Source organism: Myxocyprinus asiaticus, chromosome 10 (assembly GCF_019703515.2).
Source record: "Myxocyprinus asiaticus isolate MX2 ecotype Aquarium Trade chromosome 10, UBuf_Myxa_2, whole genome shotgun sequence".
In the NCBI taxonomy this organism is placed as follows: domain Eukaryota; kingdom Metazoa; phylum Chordata; class Actinopteri; order Cypriniformes; family Catostomidae; genus Myxocyprinus; species Myxocyprinus asiaticus.
The window spans coordinates 46,776,808-46,793,482 of NC_059353.1; the positions used below are offsets into that span (position 1 = coordinate 46,776,808).

At 37.6% G+C, this 16,675-nt stretch overlaps 1 protein-coding gene across 1 annotated transcript; it reads left to right on the forward strand.

Moving 5' to 3' along the window:
- The first annotated feature begins 430 nt into the window (after positions 1-430).
- LOC127447648 (kinetochore protein Spc25-like) lies at positions 431-11,094 on the forward strand. The gene is made up of 7 exons (XM_051709612.1): positions 431-584; positions 2,554-2,716; positions 7,735-7,800; positions 9,467-9,613; positions 9,809-9,913; positions 10,054-10,152; positions 10,711-11,094. Exons 2-7 carry the CDS (start codon positions 2,560-2,562, stop codon positions 10,845-10,847), a joined length of 711 nt encoding a protein of 236 aa, XP_051565572.1. The 5' UTR covers positions 431-584; positions 2,554-2,559; the 3' UTR covers positions 10,848-11,094.
- Positions 11,095-16,675: the final 5,581 nt, after the last annotated feature.

Below are 16,675 nucleotides of genomic sequence, written 5' to 3' on the forward strand. Positions count from 1 at the left end.
GTCTGTTTTCCAGCAGGCATACAAATTTAATTAACAAATTTGATTTGACTGAAATAATACTTTTGTGTAATTACACAAGTTCTGTGAAAAATTAACTAGGAGCTGAAGTTGATCTTCGCATCCTATGCTGTATCTATCATAAAGGAAAGAAGAGATAGACTGGGATGATGCAAGTTTGCACGAATATGTAAAAGAATATGGGAAAACGAGTATGTACGAATAGATCAGACCATTCTTAAATGATACACAGGAAACAAAACAACACAATGCGCAGTGCAGTTCCTGAAGGAAACACTAGAGGGCGCTGCTCTATATTGCCATTGCAGGAACAATAACAAACCACTGAAAGAAGGGGAAACGAAATAAAACTTTGATATGAACAGGGAACAAGTGCAATACATTAATGTTATATGTATACTATTAACAGTTTAAGACTACCACTAAAATGCAACTATTTTGTTATAACTATGACGCGTCGCGTTTAACTGACGTCATTTCCCGATCAACTGTTGTTGACGTTCCGGGCGCGGATTTTTGAAAACAACGAAATTAAAAGTTGCCTTTATTTTGGCTCCATACAACTGGTGAGTAAATGAAATAGGCGTGATGCATATTAAAACGGTATTTTACCAATATTTGCACAGTCGCAGTGTTTATAAATGAGAAAAAAAGACATTGAATTGGAGATCTGCCATCACGTATAGAGATGTAATGCAGCTCTGGAAAAAATGATCCGTTTCTCTGGATTTACTATTTGTATGATGTGTTTGAGTAAAATAAACATTTTTGTTTTATTCTATAAAGTACTGACAACATTTCTCCCAAATTCCAAAGAAAAATATTGTCATTTAGAGCATTTATTTGTAGAAATGACAACTGGACAAAATAAGAAAAAAGATGCAGTGCTTTCAGACCTCGAATAATGAAAGAAAACAAGTTCATATTCATTTTTAAACAACACAATACTAATGTTTTAACTTAGGAAGAGTTCAGAAATCAATATTTGGTGGAATAACCCTGATTTTCAATCACAGCTTTCATGTGTGTTGCTCTCTACCAGTCTTTCACATTTCTGTTGGGTGAATTTAAAAATTCAAGCAGCCCGGCTTTGTTTGATGGCTTGTGGTCATCCATCTTCCTCTTGATCACATTCCAGAGGTTTTCAATGGGGTTTAGGTCTGGAGATTGGGCTGGCCATGACAGGGTCTTGATCTGGTGGTCCTCCATCCACACCTTGATTGACCTGTCTGTGTGGCATGGAGCATTGTCCTGCTGGCAAAACCAATCTTCAGAGTTGGGGAACATTGTCAGAGCAGAAGAGAGCAAGTTTTCTTCCAGGGTAACCTTGTACGTGGCTTGATTCACACGTCCTTCATAAAGACAAATCTGCCCGATCCTCCACCAAATTTCACAGTGGGTGCGAGACACTGTGGCTTGAAGGCCTCTCCAGGTCTCCGTCTAACCATTAGATGACCAGGTGGAGGATCGGTGATGATCTGGGGGTGCCTCAGAAAGGCTGGAATCGGGCAGATTCATCTGTATGAAGGACGCATGAATCAAGCCACGTACAAGGTTATGCTGGAAGAAAATGTGCTCTCTTCTGCTCTGACAATGTTCCCCAACTCCGAGGATTGGTTTTTCCAGCAGGACAATGCTCCATGCCACACAGACAGGTCAATCAAGATGTGGATGGAGGACCACCGGATCAAGACCCTGTCGTGGCCAGCCCAATCTCCAGACCTGAACCGCATTGAAAACCTCTGGAATGTGATCAAGAGGAAGATGGATGACCACAAGCCATCAAACGAAGCCGAGCTGCCTGAATTTTTAAATTCACCCAACAGCAATGTGAAAGACTGGTTGAGAGTAAGACACATGAAAGCTGTGATTGAAAATCAGGGTTATTCCACCAAATATTGATTTCTGAACAATATTTTTATTTGGAATTTGGGAGAAATGTTGTCAGTACTTTATAGAAGAAAACAAAAATGTTCATTTTACTCAGACACATCTATAAATAGTAAATCCAGATAAACTGATCATTTTTCAGTGGTCCCTTAATTTTTTCCAGAGTTGTACATGGTTCCCACACGATTTGCCCCATGAATTTACACTTGCTTGTGATTAAAATAATTTTATAGAGATATAAAATCACAAAGAGCAAATTCTTGCTGATTAAATATAGTAGAGCTGAAAATAACTAGATAAAAAATAACAACACCCCAACTGCATGTTTTTAAATTGGAGCTGTGGTGTCTTACTGTAACCCAGATTTGTGTTTTTTTTTTTTTTAAGAAAAAAGACTTGATGTTCGCGTCAGTATACATTTTTGTGGTAATCACGATTTTGTTGATCAGCCGGAATATTAAACCATTTCCATTGCTTTTCCAGGTCTTGAAATCCCAATTATAAAATTCCCTAAAATATTCCCTGGTTTTCCACTAACGTGGGCTATAATAATCCAAATTAGGTTGGATTAGATTAGACAGTGTGTAATAATATGCAGTAAACATACCCTGAATGTGACCTGTTGTTGTTTGGTTGGATTTGCAGCTCAGTATGGCATCTATCCGAGATTATAACGTGGTGGAGCAGTTCAACAGCAGGCTGGAGGAGATCCGGACCAAACTGCTCGATCAGGCGATGGGAGAGGTGCTCAATGACACGGCTGCAGAGCTCTGTCAAGAACACAGACGCTACATGAAATCTGTCTTGGGTGCGTGTTCCTTCTATTGTCATCTGGACTTTTTAAGATATTCAATGTACTTGCTTTGAACTGGCTTAAGGGAGTGTTTTGGGTTCAATGCAAGTTAAGTTCAGTTATCAGCATTTGTGGCATTCCACAAAAAAGAATTTAGACTCGTCCCTCCTCTATTTTGCGAAAAGCAAGGCACTTAAAATGGATGTGAATGGGACCAGTCCAGAAACTTTACACCAATAAGACATGTTTCAATCTTATTGAATAATGTTTCTGTCTTGTGGCTATACTTTGGAAACGATGTGTATTTTAGCAAGTATGGACTGGCCCCATTCACTTCCACTGTAAGTGCCTGAACTGAAATACCATAACTACTTTTTTTTATTTATTTTTTTTATACTTAATCCAATTGGAATAAAATTCCTTGACTTTGTACACAAATGGTATCTGAAAACACAAAAATTGGACACATTTTCCCCATTTTCTTGGTTTTATTTTACTTTGTTACATTTGTTGTGTTCCTGGTCAAAAATGACCGGCCATTGGAAATGAATGGAATAGACTACAAAATACAGAAATATTAAGTGTTCAGGAGCATCCCTTTAGATGAGAACATATGAATGTGTTTGCACACACACACAAACACACACAACATAACAAATAATAATAGGAAATAATCAGGAAAAACGTGACCAAAAAAACACTCCTGTTTATTATATTTATGTGTGTTTGTGGGAATTTCATAGAATAAAACTCACTGCAGTTTGGCCTCTGGGTGAAACAAATTTGCTCATTGCATTTTACTAACCAACGATACATAACACATGGCTCATCTCATCTTTATTTTTTTACCAACTCTGAATATAATTGTTGTGGTAACAGATTTGCAAATTATGAGAACAAAACTGTTCTAATTTGTCAGCTAATTAAAAAGCATTATTTAAGAATTGGTAGGATCAACTATATCCATTGTAATGTCCAGATTCTAGAATTAGAATACCTTTATTGTCATTACACAACTGTACAATGAAATTTAGTGCTTCTCCTCATTGGTACACACATAAATGAAAACATACATACAACAAATAAAGACAAAAGGGCATAAAAATATACAAAAATATAAATAGTCAGTCAATAAAAAGCAGTAGTATTATTGCACAATCCTGCAACTTATAATGTGTAGTCTCCTTATTAATTAGAGTTCAATTCTTTGATGGCGCTCGGATAAAAACTGTTCAGGAGTCTGAAGGTGCATGTCTTAAGAGCATAGCACCTTCCAGATGGCAGCAGAGTGAAGAGGTAGTTTCCGGGGTTAGAAGAGTCCTTTATTATGTTTTTGGCCCGACCTAAACATCTGGTTTTGTAAATGTTCTCAAGTTAAGGCAACTGTGAGTCGGTGATTTTCTGTGCTGAGTTGATGACTCCCTGCAGAGCTTTTTTCTCGGCCACAGTGCAAGCAGCATACCACACCAGGATGCCGTAAGTTAGTATGCTTTCGACAGAACAGTGGTAAAAGTTCACAAGCAACTGCTGGGACAGATTGGTTTTCCTCAATGTCCTCAGGAAGTACAGCCGCTGCTGTGCCTTCTTCACCAGAGATGTTGTGTTTACAGTCCATGTGAGGTTCTGGGAGATGTGTGTGCCGAGAAATTTAAAACTGGTCACCCTCTCCACCATTTCTCCCCTGATGTACAGAGGGGCAGGTTCCTCCTTTTTTCTGAAATTAATAACGAGCTCCTTTGTCTTGGAGGTGTTAAGTGCCAGGTTGTTATTGATGCACCATTCTGAAAGTTCAGCCACCTCCTCCCTGTAGGCAGACTCATCCCCATTTAATATTAGCCCCACCACAGTGGTGTCGTCTGCAAACTTAATTATTGTATTTGTGCGATGGGTTGGTGTACAGTCGTGGGTGTAGAGTGAGTAGAGGACTCAGCACGCAACCTTGTGGAGCTCCAGTGCTGAGTGTTAGAGTGGAGGAGTAATGGGTCCCCAGCCTGACAGTCTGTGTTCGGTTTGTTAAAAAATCCTTAATCCATATGCATATGTAGTCAATGACACCCAGGTTGAGCAGTTCGGTTACCATCCTTCTGGGGATGATTGTATTAAATGCAGAACTAAAGTCCACAAACAGCCTCCTCACAGATGTTCCCGGGTGCTCCAAATGATTCATCGCAGTAGGAAGAGCTGTGTTGATGGCATCATCTGTTGACCTGTTGTCTCTATATAAACTGGTGTTGATCCAGAGCAGGAGAAAGTGTCGATTTAATGTGTCTTAGAACTAGCCTCTCAAAACACTTCATCACAGTGGAGGTGAGAGCCACAGGTCATTAAGGCAGCTGATAGCTGTCTTCTTTGGGACAGGCACAATGGTGGCAGACTTGAGGCAATTGGGGACAGTGCACGTTGACTCGGAAAGGTTAAAGATGTTGCAAAATACCTCCGCCAGCTGATCCGCACAATCTCTGAGTGCCCTCCCCGGAATACCATCCGGGCCGGCGGCCTTCCTGGGATTGACACTACGGAGCACTTTCCTGACATCAGCTGTGGTGACAGAAGGTGCCAGGCTGTCAGTAGATGGTTGCAGTGCAGACCCGGTCTCATCCGTCATGTCTTCAAATCGGGTGAAGAAGTGGTTTAATTCCTCCGCTAGTGAGTCGCTGTTGCTGGTGTTGGTTGGGTCTTTACTGCCTTTATAGTTTGTGAGGTGCTGATACCTTGCCATACTCGTCGTGGGTCTCCATTACTGAAGTGTCCTTAAATTTTCTGCCTGTAGGCTGCTTTTGCCTCCTTGATGCCTCTCTTCAGGTTGGACCTGGCTGTACTATACAGTTCATCATTACCAGACCTGAAGGCTAAGTCAGGGTCTCCCAGCCGGAGCTTAATGTCTCGTGTCATCCATGGTTTGTTGTTCGGTTAACATCTAATGTGTTTCTCAACAGTGATATTATTAATGCAAAACTGTAGGTAGGACAGGACAGGAAATGTTTAGTCTTCTATGTTTTGTTGTGCAAATAAATCTCAATGATTAGCCCAGTTCAATTAATTCTATCAATAAAAATATATTTTTAATATATGTAAAAAAAAAAAAAAAAAGTACAAAACCTGTCACAATTACTAAAAAAGAAGTTGACAAAAAGATCTAATGCAGTATCTTGGGATAATTAATGCAATATGAGAGATATATTAACAGTCTTAGTGGGCCGGTCATTTTTGACCGGCAACACAAAAGGTGTTGGTTCAAACAAACACAACACAAGGGTTAAACAAATGAGGGACAAATTTAAATAATTTTTTGTGGTAATCAACATTGTCACAAATGCTGTCAATTGGGCTTAACTTGTATTGAACCCAGAATATTCCTTAATTTTTTTATTTTTTATTTTTTTCAATCAGGCACCATTATTTCAAATAATTAGATTCAAAATGTTGCATGTGCAAAGTTAAACAATAAAATCTAGGCATGTTTTCCACTCTATTTCTCACTAAACAAACACAAGAAGACTTTTTATTTAAACGTGTTCATTTATATGTATCAATATAACAACACACAGTAAAAAAGTCAATATTTATCAACATATTTTTGTACTAAAACGTTTTGATATGTGACAATGCCACACAGTAACTTCCGTAGACATTAAGTGACACAAATGAAGTTTTTTTTTTTATTAATTGAAACATACAGTTTGAACTGATTCATGCATATCTAACATTTTTGCTTCTCAAGTTTAATTTGCTATTAAAACATAAGCCTCTAATACTTTTGAGATGTGAAAATGTATTGTGAATATTTAATGTATTGCCCAGCCCTTTACACAGTTGTGCTCAAAAGTTTGCATACCCTTGGAGAATTGGTAATATATGTACCATTTTTAAAGAAAACATGAGTGAGCAGGCAAAACACATTTCTTTTATTTCTTATGGGATTCATATTCAACTGTAGGTTATAACAGAATGACACAATCATAAAACAAAACATGGCAACAAAGAAAAAAATGAAATGACCCCTGTTCAAAAGTCTGCATACCCTTAGTTCTTAATACTGTGTTTTGCCCCCTTTAGCATCAATTACAGCGTGCAGTCTTTTGTAATAGTTGTCTATGAGGCCCCAAATTCTTGCAGGTGGTATAGCTGCCCATTCATCTTGGCAAAATGCCTCCAGGTCATGCCAAGTCTTTGGTCGTCTTGTATGAACCGCACGTTTGAGATCTCCCCAGAGTGGCTCGACGATATTAAGGTCAGGAGACTGTGATGGCCACTCCAGAACCTTCAACTTTTTCTGCTGTAACCACTGGAGGGTCAACTTGGCCTTGTGCTTAGGGTCATTGTCGTGCTGGAAAGTCCAAGAGCGTCCCATGCACACCTTTCGTGCAGAAGAATGCAAATTGTCTGCCAGTATTTTCTGATAACATCAATTTTCACAAGATTCCCCGTGCCTTTAGAGCTCACACCCCCCCCCCCCCCCCAAAACATCAGTGAGCCACCACCATGCTTCACAATGGGGATGGTATTCTTTTCACTATAGGCCTTGTTGACCCCTCTCCAAACATAGCGCTTATGGTTGTGACCATAAATCTCTATTTTGGTCTCGTCACTCCAAATTACAGTGTGCCAGAAGCTGTGAGGCATGTCAAGGTGTTGTCGGGCATATTGTAACCGGGCTTTTTTGTGGCATTGGCGCAGTAAAGGCTTCTTTCTGGCAATTCGACCATGCAGCTCATTTTTGTTCAAGTATCGTCGTATTAAACCTGTGTGTGTCACCTTGTGTCTGTAACAAGGCCAAACATTCAAGGGTATGTAAACTTTTGATCACAGCCATTTGGGTGATTTCTGTTATCATTATAATTTAAAAAGGAGCCAAACAACTATGTGATGATAAATGGCTTCATATGATCACTATCCTTAAATAAAAGGAATTTTTTTGCATGATCAGTCATATTTTCAATATCAATGCCAAAATTTCACAGTTTCTGCCAGGGTATGCAAACTTTTGAGCACAACTGTAAGTGTTTATATGTGCACATTTTTTTTCTACACAGATACTTGCATAAAGAAATGCAAGGAGGATGAAACCATGTTTGACAGAATACATGCATATCAAGAAGGTGAGATGATGACAGGCACACTTGTCTGACTCTACACAACATGTACAGTGCTGTGAAAAATTATTCCTGATTTCTTCTGTGTTTTGTTCTGTTTTTAACATAAAACAAAGGCAATCTGAGTAAACACAAAATACAGTTTTTAAATGATAATATTATTTATTAAAGCAAAAAGGTTATCCAATACCAACTGGGCCTGTGTGAAAAAGTATTTTCCCTGTTAGTTACTAAATCCCCAAATCTATGAAACTGCATTTATAATGGGGTTCAGCTGGACTAGACACACCCAGGCCTGATTAATGCCAGCCCTGTTCAATCAAATCAACACTTAATAGAACTTTTTCAGCAGCGTGAAGTTGGCTAAAAGGTCTGACCCCCAGTAGCTCACTATACCAAGGTTGAAAGAAATTCCAGAAATGATGAGGAAAAAGGTGACTGAAATACATCAGTCTTGGAAGGGTTACAAAGCTATTTCAAAGGCTCTGGGACTCCAAAGAACCACAGTGAGAGCCATTATCTCCAAATAGAGAAAACTTGGCACAGTAGTGAACCTTCCCAGAAGTGGCTGACCTTCCAAAATTCCTCCAAGAGCACAGCGACGACTCCAGGAAGTCACCAAAAAGCCAAGGGGAACATCCAAGGAACTGCAGGCCTCTCTCGCATCAATAAAGGTCACTGTTCATGACTCCACTATCAGAAAAACACTGGGCAAAAATGGCATCCATGGAGGAGTGGAGAGGCGAAAACCACTGCTAACCCAGAAGAATATTAAGGCTTGTCTGAATTTTGCCAAAACACACCTTGATGATCCTCAAATCTTTTGGGAGAATGTTCTGTGGATTGATGAGTCAAAAGTGGAACCGTTTGGAAGACAGGTGTCCCGTTACACCTGGTGTAAATCAAACACCCTTATTCCACAAAAAGAACATCATACCTACAGTCAAGCATGGTGGAGGTAGTGTGATGGTGTGGGGATGCTTTGCTGCTTCAGGGCCAGGGCGACTTGCAATAATTGAGGGAAACATGAATTCTGCTCTCCAACAGAAAATCCTAAAGGAGAACGTCCAGTCATCAGTCCGTGAGTTGAAGCTCAAGCGCAACTGAAATATGCAGCAAGACAATGATCCAACGCATAGGAGTAAGTCCACCTATGAATGGCTCAAAAGCAGCTAAATTAAAGTTTTGGAGTGGCCTAGTCAAAGTCCTGACTTGAACCCGATTGAAATGCCATGGCAGGACCTTAAACAGGTAGTTCATGCTTGAAAACCCTCCAATGTGGCTGAACTAAAGCAGTTCTGCAAAGAAGAGTGGGACAAAATTCCACCACAGCATTGTGAAAGACTGATCTCCAGTTATCGGAAGCATTTGGTTGCAGTTGTTGGTGCTAAAGGTGGCACAACCAGCTATTAAGTTTAAGGGGGCAGTTAGTTTTTCACATGGGTAATATAGATGTTGGATCAATAAAAATATATATTTGAAAACTGTATTTTGTGTTTACTCAGGTTGCATTTGTTTTATGTTATATCTCGTTTGAAGATCTAAAACAATTTAGTATGAAAAATACACAAAAATAGAAGACATTTTAATTACATTTTTCACATGACTGTAATTTAATATTTGCGTTGTTTGTAATGGGCAGTCAAATAATCATGTTTGTGTTTTTTAATAGATTTGAAGGATAAAACATCATTATTGAGAGAGAAGAGGACTGTACATCTTGAGGTTGGTTCGGAGATTGAAGACAAGGAGCACCACAAAGCACTCTTAATTCAGAGGATTGAGAAGCTGAAGAGGGATCAGGCCAAAAACAGGGAATGTGTGTGGCTCTTTCTTTCCTCTCATTCAATGACATAGCCTTTACTACATCATATTTGGGTAAACTATTCCTTTAAGTGCACATGCAAAGTGCTCTGCAACCTCAAATCTAAACAAGCATTTAATTAAGAAATTCTGCTACTAAAAACTGACGTCAGTGATGTTCTTTATGTGGCTGTTTCATACCTTTTTATAGTGATTCAGTCACAAAATAAAGCCAACAAAGACAGACTGAAGAAGCTGAACAAATGTAAGGATGTCTTTCAGAAACACCTGAGTCTTGAGATAAGAAAAATCCAAGGTAAAGTCTACTTTCTAGCTTTAGGCTGACTTCCTGATGTTGCACTGAATAAACAATTCACATAGATATAAACTGACTGAGCGCAGCAGTGGAGCTTTAAGGTTTGTCCGTGTACCAACAACACTTGTGTTTATGTGCAGGTGAGAAGCTCCAGTTTGTCTTCAGGAACATCAGTCGTAAAGATCCTGACATCGTCCATACATTCCTCCTACAGCTTGATGCGGAGGGCGTTTACCACAGTAAATACTCCTCTTTCGATCTTTTTAATTGACCCATACTTGTTTAAAAAATAAAATAAAAAAGTACACTTACCAACCAAGTATTGTTGAATTTAACCAATTACTTCCTGTATTTGATTAAGCACAAGCATTTAGCTTTTATATTGACAGATCAGAATATAAGTTCATATTTAAGACTTTTAGGAAATTGACAATCATGCAATATGACATGTTATACTCTATCTAAACATAATTTAGTGAAATTATTTTATAGTTATGATGTTTTTATGACTTTGTATTATTTGAGAGAATTTATGGAATATTTGTACTTTTTAAAAATGAATCGCATCACATGGCCATCTAAAAATTGAAGGCAAAATGGTGGAAAAACTTGACCATTTACAGCATTTACACTTTCCCTTGTACATTTATACAAATATTGATGTTGATCATAAACACACTGACGTGTTATGCATGTTATATTGATAGCCATATTCTTTTAAAATGAGCTACATTAATTTGTACTTTTATAATGACTGAAATAAGAGCTAAAACATCAATGTTATTGTTTTTCCCCAGTCATCTCCTGCGATCCTCCACTGGAGAAAATGGCATATCTAGAGCGCAGACTCCAGGAGACAAACAATTTTTCTGCTTTCCTCGCTAATGTCAGGAGAGAGTTTGTGGCACTTCATAGTGGTGCAAAGACGGCCTGACTAAAGAGGAGTTGCTGATTGTTCATTTTAGATCCATCACCACTTCATGAGATCCATTTGAAACTGTCAATGACTAAGACATCATATTTATAAGCATAGTTATCACATGTATCATTTTATTTACCTTCATCAGTCGATTTGAAATATCTGATTTAAGTTTTGTATCCATTCATTTGTTGATTTTATTTTAGCAATAAACATTTATTAAACTCAAACATGAAAGAAAAAAATCTACAATAAAATTGTTTTTACTCTTAAGCTGTTTGAAATATTTTTTTTACCACATTGGTGTCGATTTCAATCTAAAACATTTGCAATATATGGTGTTTTAAACTAAAAAAAAAAGAAAAGTGTATTGTGCTGCCAGATCACAGATAAAATATTGTTTAATCACAATAAAGGAATACATCTGGATGAAATCCAAATCCTTACAGCTGTATTTAGTTTACAGGGTTACCATGGTCATTTACAATTGTTTTCAAGGAAAACAATACAATTTTAAAAGTTCTACGGTGAATACAATTTTCTAGTTATGCTGTCTAAATATTTTATTGGCTTAATGTTTTATATATTCCTCTTGTAGAGAAAAACTTGTAAGCCATTGTGACATCCGATTTGTGAGTGAATATTCCTTTTAGTTCATTTCAATGAATCGCTTGAACCGATTCACACTTGTTCTGAATGATTCATTAGCGAATCGGTCTAACTTGAATTTTAAATCCTTATCCAGTACTAACACATGACTGGAGAAGTCATGGAATTTCATGGGTCAAAACCTGGAGTTGAATCCTTCAACACTGTGGTCAGTGATCTTTTCCTTCACTCGCTCTAAACCGGATCTAAGCTTTGAATGATTTTTCCACGGTAAAAACAGGCAGCTCTTCAACATAAGTGGAAGGAAAGTGTCCTCTGTCCATAATTCCTTAATTTGCTCATTTCAGTTTGTGAGAACAAGCTTTCCTGATTTTTCAATGGCATTATCAAGCTGTGAACAAACAAGGCACATTTCCATTTAACTAAGTGTATGCCTGTGGTGTTGTAAATGGCACTAATGTGCATTTGAATGAGAAACAATTTCGAATGGCATACTGGTCTTTTTCTTTTTGTGTGTTCACCCAAGATTTGCTGAATTTCATGAATAAGTCAGATAAAAAAACATACCAACCCACATCAATTATAAACTTGATTTTAAAATTTTCAGAAGCAAACGTAAGTGGTGCTTGACCATGTGAAATTCCACCACAGTGCTAAGGTGTCTGGGTGATTGCCAGAGTGTTGCTATGCAGTTGCTAAGGTGTCTGGGTGATTGCCAGAGTGTTGCTATGCAGTTGCTAAGGTGTTCTGGGTGGTTGCCATAGGTAGTGGCTCACTGGCTTAAGTCAAAAGAGCCCAACCCCAAAGTCTCTATGATAAACTGTAGTGATAGATCGATATTGATCCAGCTGATATATCGGCCAATATTGGCTATTCTGAGTTGGCTGATAACCGTGGCTGCTTGTCCGATAAATAGAAGTGTTTATCGGCATAACGGCACAGTTTCTTGACAAGTTGTAATAATAGTACTTGGATGGAAAAATCGTAAGAGTTGGCATACCACTTTTACTCACATTGAGAGTAAAAGTGGTATGCCGCTTGCAGTTTTTCACACTCAATTTTATAGCTCACCATGTACAAAAACTGTGTAATTATCATCAGAAATGTTTCAATAATACTCCAATTATTCATAAATAATATTGTATGTTTACATAATCTTATGATGAATAGATTTTTTTTAAATCTTTTTTTTTCTTTTTGTCCTAACTTTGTAAGCATGTAATTCTGGTTCTGTTCACTCCAGCTCCCTCCAAATAGTCTTTTTTTATTCCATTAGGTGGCAGCAAGTACTAGAAAAAAATATTTTTCCTCTTATCACCTTCCGTCACAAAATGCCGATCTGAAATGTAGGTGGTGCTCTTATGCATTTTATCCCTCACAGATGTGCTCATCCATAGACATTCAGTCTAATTTTCAGTTCATGCAGCACCCCTATTGTTTCATTGAATATCTCGGCCTCTGAGTGGACTAGAAGCTCAATCTAGATGTCTTTAGAAAGTTGAGATCCTCCTCATCAAGGGTTGATAACATATATATCAGTTTATTTGTTTAGCTTTTTCTGCTGGACTGCATATTTTGTAAATAGCAGATGGGGCTTATAGCAGCAGTAATCGGCTCATAGATGAGACCTTATTTTGTTATTTTATGTTACATAAAATCAGTATTGATGGTTATCTATGAAAAGATGTTATCTACATCATTGCATTTAATTCAGTGGGACAGTTTACGCAAGAACGTACAGTATATAGAAGACATTTACACTGAAATTCATTCTGCTTGTGTGTCATGAATAAGGCCCATTACATTAAGTATTGTCATAAGTTATTGAATAAAAATTTGTTTAGATTTGTACTTGCCCTGACAACATTTTCAGTGACTCATAAAAACATGATTAATGTTGTTTTTACCAGCATCATAGCTAACAATGTTTGATTCCCAGAATTTTCCCTGAACGTTATAAATTAAACCTAAAAATAACCCTTAGCTAACGTTCTGTTTAATTTCTTACGCAAACGTTTGGGGAATGTTCTGTGTTTGCTGGGATATTTTATATGTCTTTAGAAAAATATAGTCTATAGAAACCAAATTATATTTTTCAGATTTTTGTTTAGTTTTTTTATTTTCTGTTTACAATAATATTACACCGCTAATATGTAACTTCATGACAGCTATAAATTAATACACATGCTTTCACTAAAAAACTATGGTACATGTTGTAATACACAAATTCAACTAAACCTCATATGTGTCAGCCAGCTAGATAACATTACCTGGTTGGCGTATTTAAATCGGCAGAAATCCCAACAACAACTGAACAACACAAAACACACAAAAACTGTGGATAGCTATAGAGTTTGAGAAAGCAGTTTTTCATCCATTCGTCACCTTAGTCAAGCAACAAGTAAAAAAGTAACTTCTAAGGTCATTCAAATTCTATCCAAAGCACCACATTTCAAAGTACATTTTCAGGTTTTTGAAGAACTATGTTATTTTCTCTTTATTCTCTTCTCTGGTGAATACAAAGTATAGAGGTCATCCAAAGAAAAAGAACAAAACAAACTGTACATACCCTGTGAGACAGCAGTAAAAATGTTACAGTACCTTTGCTGAAACACGGCCAAGAGCTCTTTACAGAAATATTCTCCATTCTTGGTGAGCCTCTTCAAGTCCTGATACAGTAAAATTGTACTGTAACACATTATTATAAAGAACAATAGGCAAAACAAGTTTACTTATATAGCATATTTCATACATAATGGTAATTCAAAGTGCTTTACACATGCAGAATACAAAAATTAGAAATAAACACATACAGGAGTTTAAAATAATTGAAGAACATCAAAATAAATGAAGAAAAATTAATAAAAGCTTAATTTAAAAATAGATTAAAACAAAGAAAAAGGAAAGAAAATAATCAATACAATAATCTAAAGCAGGACCGACAATAACCCAAATCAAATATGTATACCATTTGTTGTAAAAGATAGAAAAGATAGAAATGAAGTTGATTGTTTAACATATTTGTAAGGGTTAATAGAATAAAAATGGGTATGGACTATGGGCTCACAGTACAGCTGCTCAGTGGGTCCTTCATTTTCACACTGGTTGTATGTTAACATTTACATTTATGCATTTGGCAGATGCTTTTATCCAAGGCGACTTACACTTATTACAGGGACAATTCCCCTGGAGCAACCTGGAGTTAAGTGCCTTGCTCAAGGACACAATGGTGGTGGCTGTGGGGATTGAACTGGCAACCTTCTGCTTACCAGTTGTGTGCTTTAGCCCACTATGCCACCACCACTCCGTTAACAAAGTTAACTCTGTTAACTTTGACCCATCTGCGTTCTTCAAGAATGTATGCGGAAATCACCTGTGCGTGCCAGACATTAAACCGTTACAAAACCAAAGGACTGATGTAATGCAGCTCAAGTCATTGCTATATACATTATTGGCTCTTTCACTTTGCCTAAAGGTTTTTGTTTTTTTTGTCACCTTGTTTGAAATTTGTCTTTCAAGTTGCCTTTTCATGATAGTTATAAAGACAAATAATACTGGAACTTAGAAAGACAGACAAATAGACAGACAGAGAGACAGACAGATAGATAGAAAAGACCAACAGATAAACACAGACAAGACATGCAGTTGCTAGGTTGTTCTGGATGGTTGCCAGGGCTCTGCTATTTGGTTGCTAGGTTGTTCCATCTGGTTGCTAGGGAGTGGTTAGGCAGTTGCTAGGATGTTACAAAATGGCTGCTTACTGGCCAGAGTCAAACAAATCCACTCCCATGTCTCCTACGATATTCTGATGCGGAGATATAAGTATAGACAGATACAATGGCAAGAAAAAGTATGTGAACCCTTTGAAATAAGCTGGTTTTCTGCATTAATTGGTCATAAAATGTGATCTCATCTTCATCAAAGTTACAATTATAGACAAACAACAATGTGCTTAAGCTAACATCACACAAACAATTATAATCTTTTATGTCTTTATTGAACACATCCCATTAAACATTCACAGTGCTTTGAAAAAAGTTAATTAGAGTCAGGAGTTGATAAACCTGGCATCCAATTAATGAAACAAGACTGGAGGTGTGGGTTAGAGCTACTTTGACTTATAAAAAGCTCTCAAACATTTTGAGTTTGTTATTCACAAGAAGCATTTGCTGACATGGACCATGCCTCACAAAAAGAGAGACCTCAGAAGACCTACATTCAAGAATTGTTGCTTTGAATAAAGCTGGAAAGGGTTACAAAGTTATCTTGAAGAGCTTAGATATTCATCTGTCCACAGTTAGACAAACTGTCTATAAATGGAGACAATTTAGTACTTTGGGCACTCTCCCTAGATGTGGCCGTCCAGCCAAGATGACTCAAAGGGCACACTGCAAAACGCTCAATGAGGTAAAAAAAGAACCCTAGCGTGAAAGCTAAAGACTTGAAGGAATCATTGGAATCTCTTGGAACTGAATTCCCAAGTTTATCAAGATATCCTACAGGATAATGTCAGGATGGCTGTGCGCCAGCTGAAGCTCAGTAGAAGTTGGGTGATGCAGCAGGACAATGACCCTCAACATTGAAGTAAATCCACTACAGAATGGCTTCCAAAAAAGAAAATCCACCTCTTGGAGTGACTCAGTCACAGCCCAGACCTTAACCCAATAGAGATGCTGCGGAATGACCTCAAAAGAGCCATTCAAACCAGACATCCTAAGAATATGGCTGAGCTGAAGCAGTTCTGTAAGGAAGAATGTTCCATAATTCCTTCTGATCGTTGTGCAGGTCTAATCCTCAACTACCGGAAACGCTTGGTTGAGGTTATTGCTGCCAAAGGAGAATCGACCAGTTATTAAATCCAAGGGTTCACTTACTTTTTCCACAGCCCTGTGAATGTTTAATGGGATGTGTTCAATAAAGACATGAAATATTATAATTGTTTGTGTGTTTTTAGCTTAAGCACATTGTTTTTGCTTATACTTGTGACTTTGATGAAGATGAGATCACAATTTATGACCAATTAATGCAGAAAACCAGCTAATTCCAAAGGGTTCACATACTTTTTCTTACCACTCTAGATAGATGGATAGATAGATAAGACAGATAATGGATAGTCAGTCGCATAAATGGAATGATGAATGGATAGATAGACGGCTAGACAGATGGACAGGTACTTTATATGGATAGAGGATAAACCGATGGATAGACATTGCACTAGACATGGATGGACGGAT

What these genes read in the sequence shown, in the direction of transcription:
- LOC127447648 (XM_051709612.1), top strand. Translation starts at nt 2,560, where the DNA reads ATGGCATCTATCCGAGATTATAACGTGGTGGAGCAGTTCAACAGCAGG. An exon ending in TCAGGCCAAAAACAGGGAAT is followed by an intron (nt 9,614 to 9,808) that starts GTGTGTGGCTCT and finishes ACCTTTTTATAG; the next exon opens with TGATTCAGTCACAAAATAAA. An exon ending in TGAGATAAGAAAAATCCAAG is followed by an intron (nt 9,914 to 10,053) that starts GTAAAGTCTACT and finishes GTTTATGTGCAG; the next exon opens with GTGAGAAGCTCCAGTTTGTC.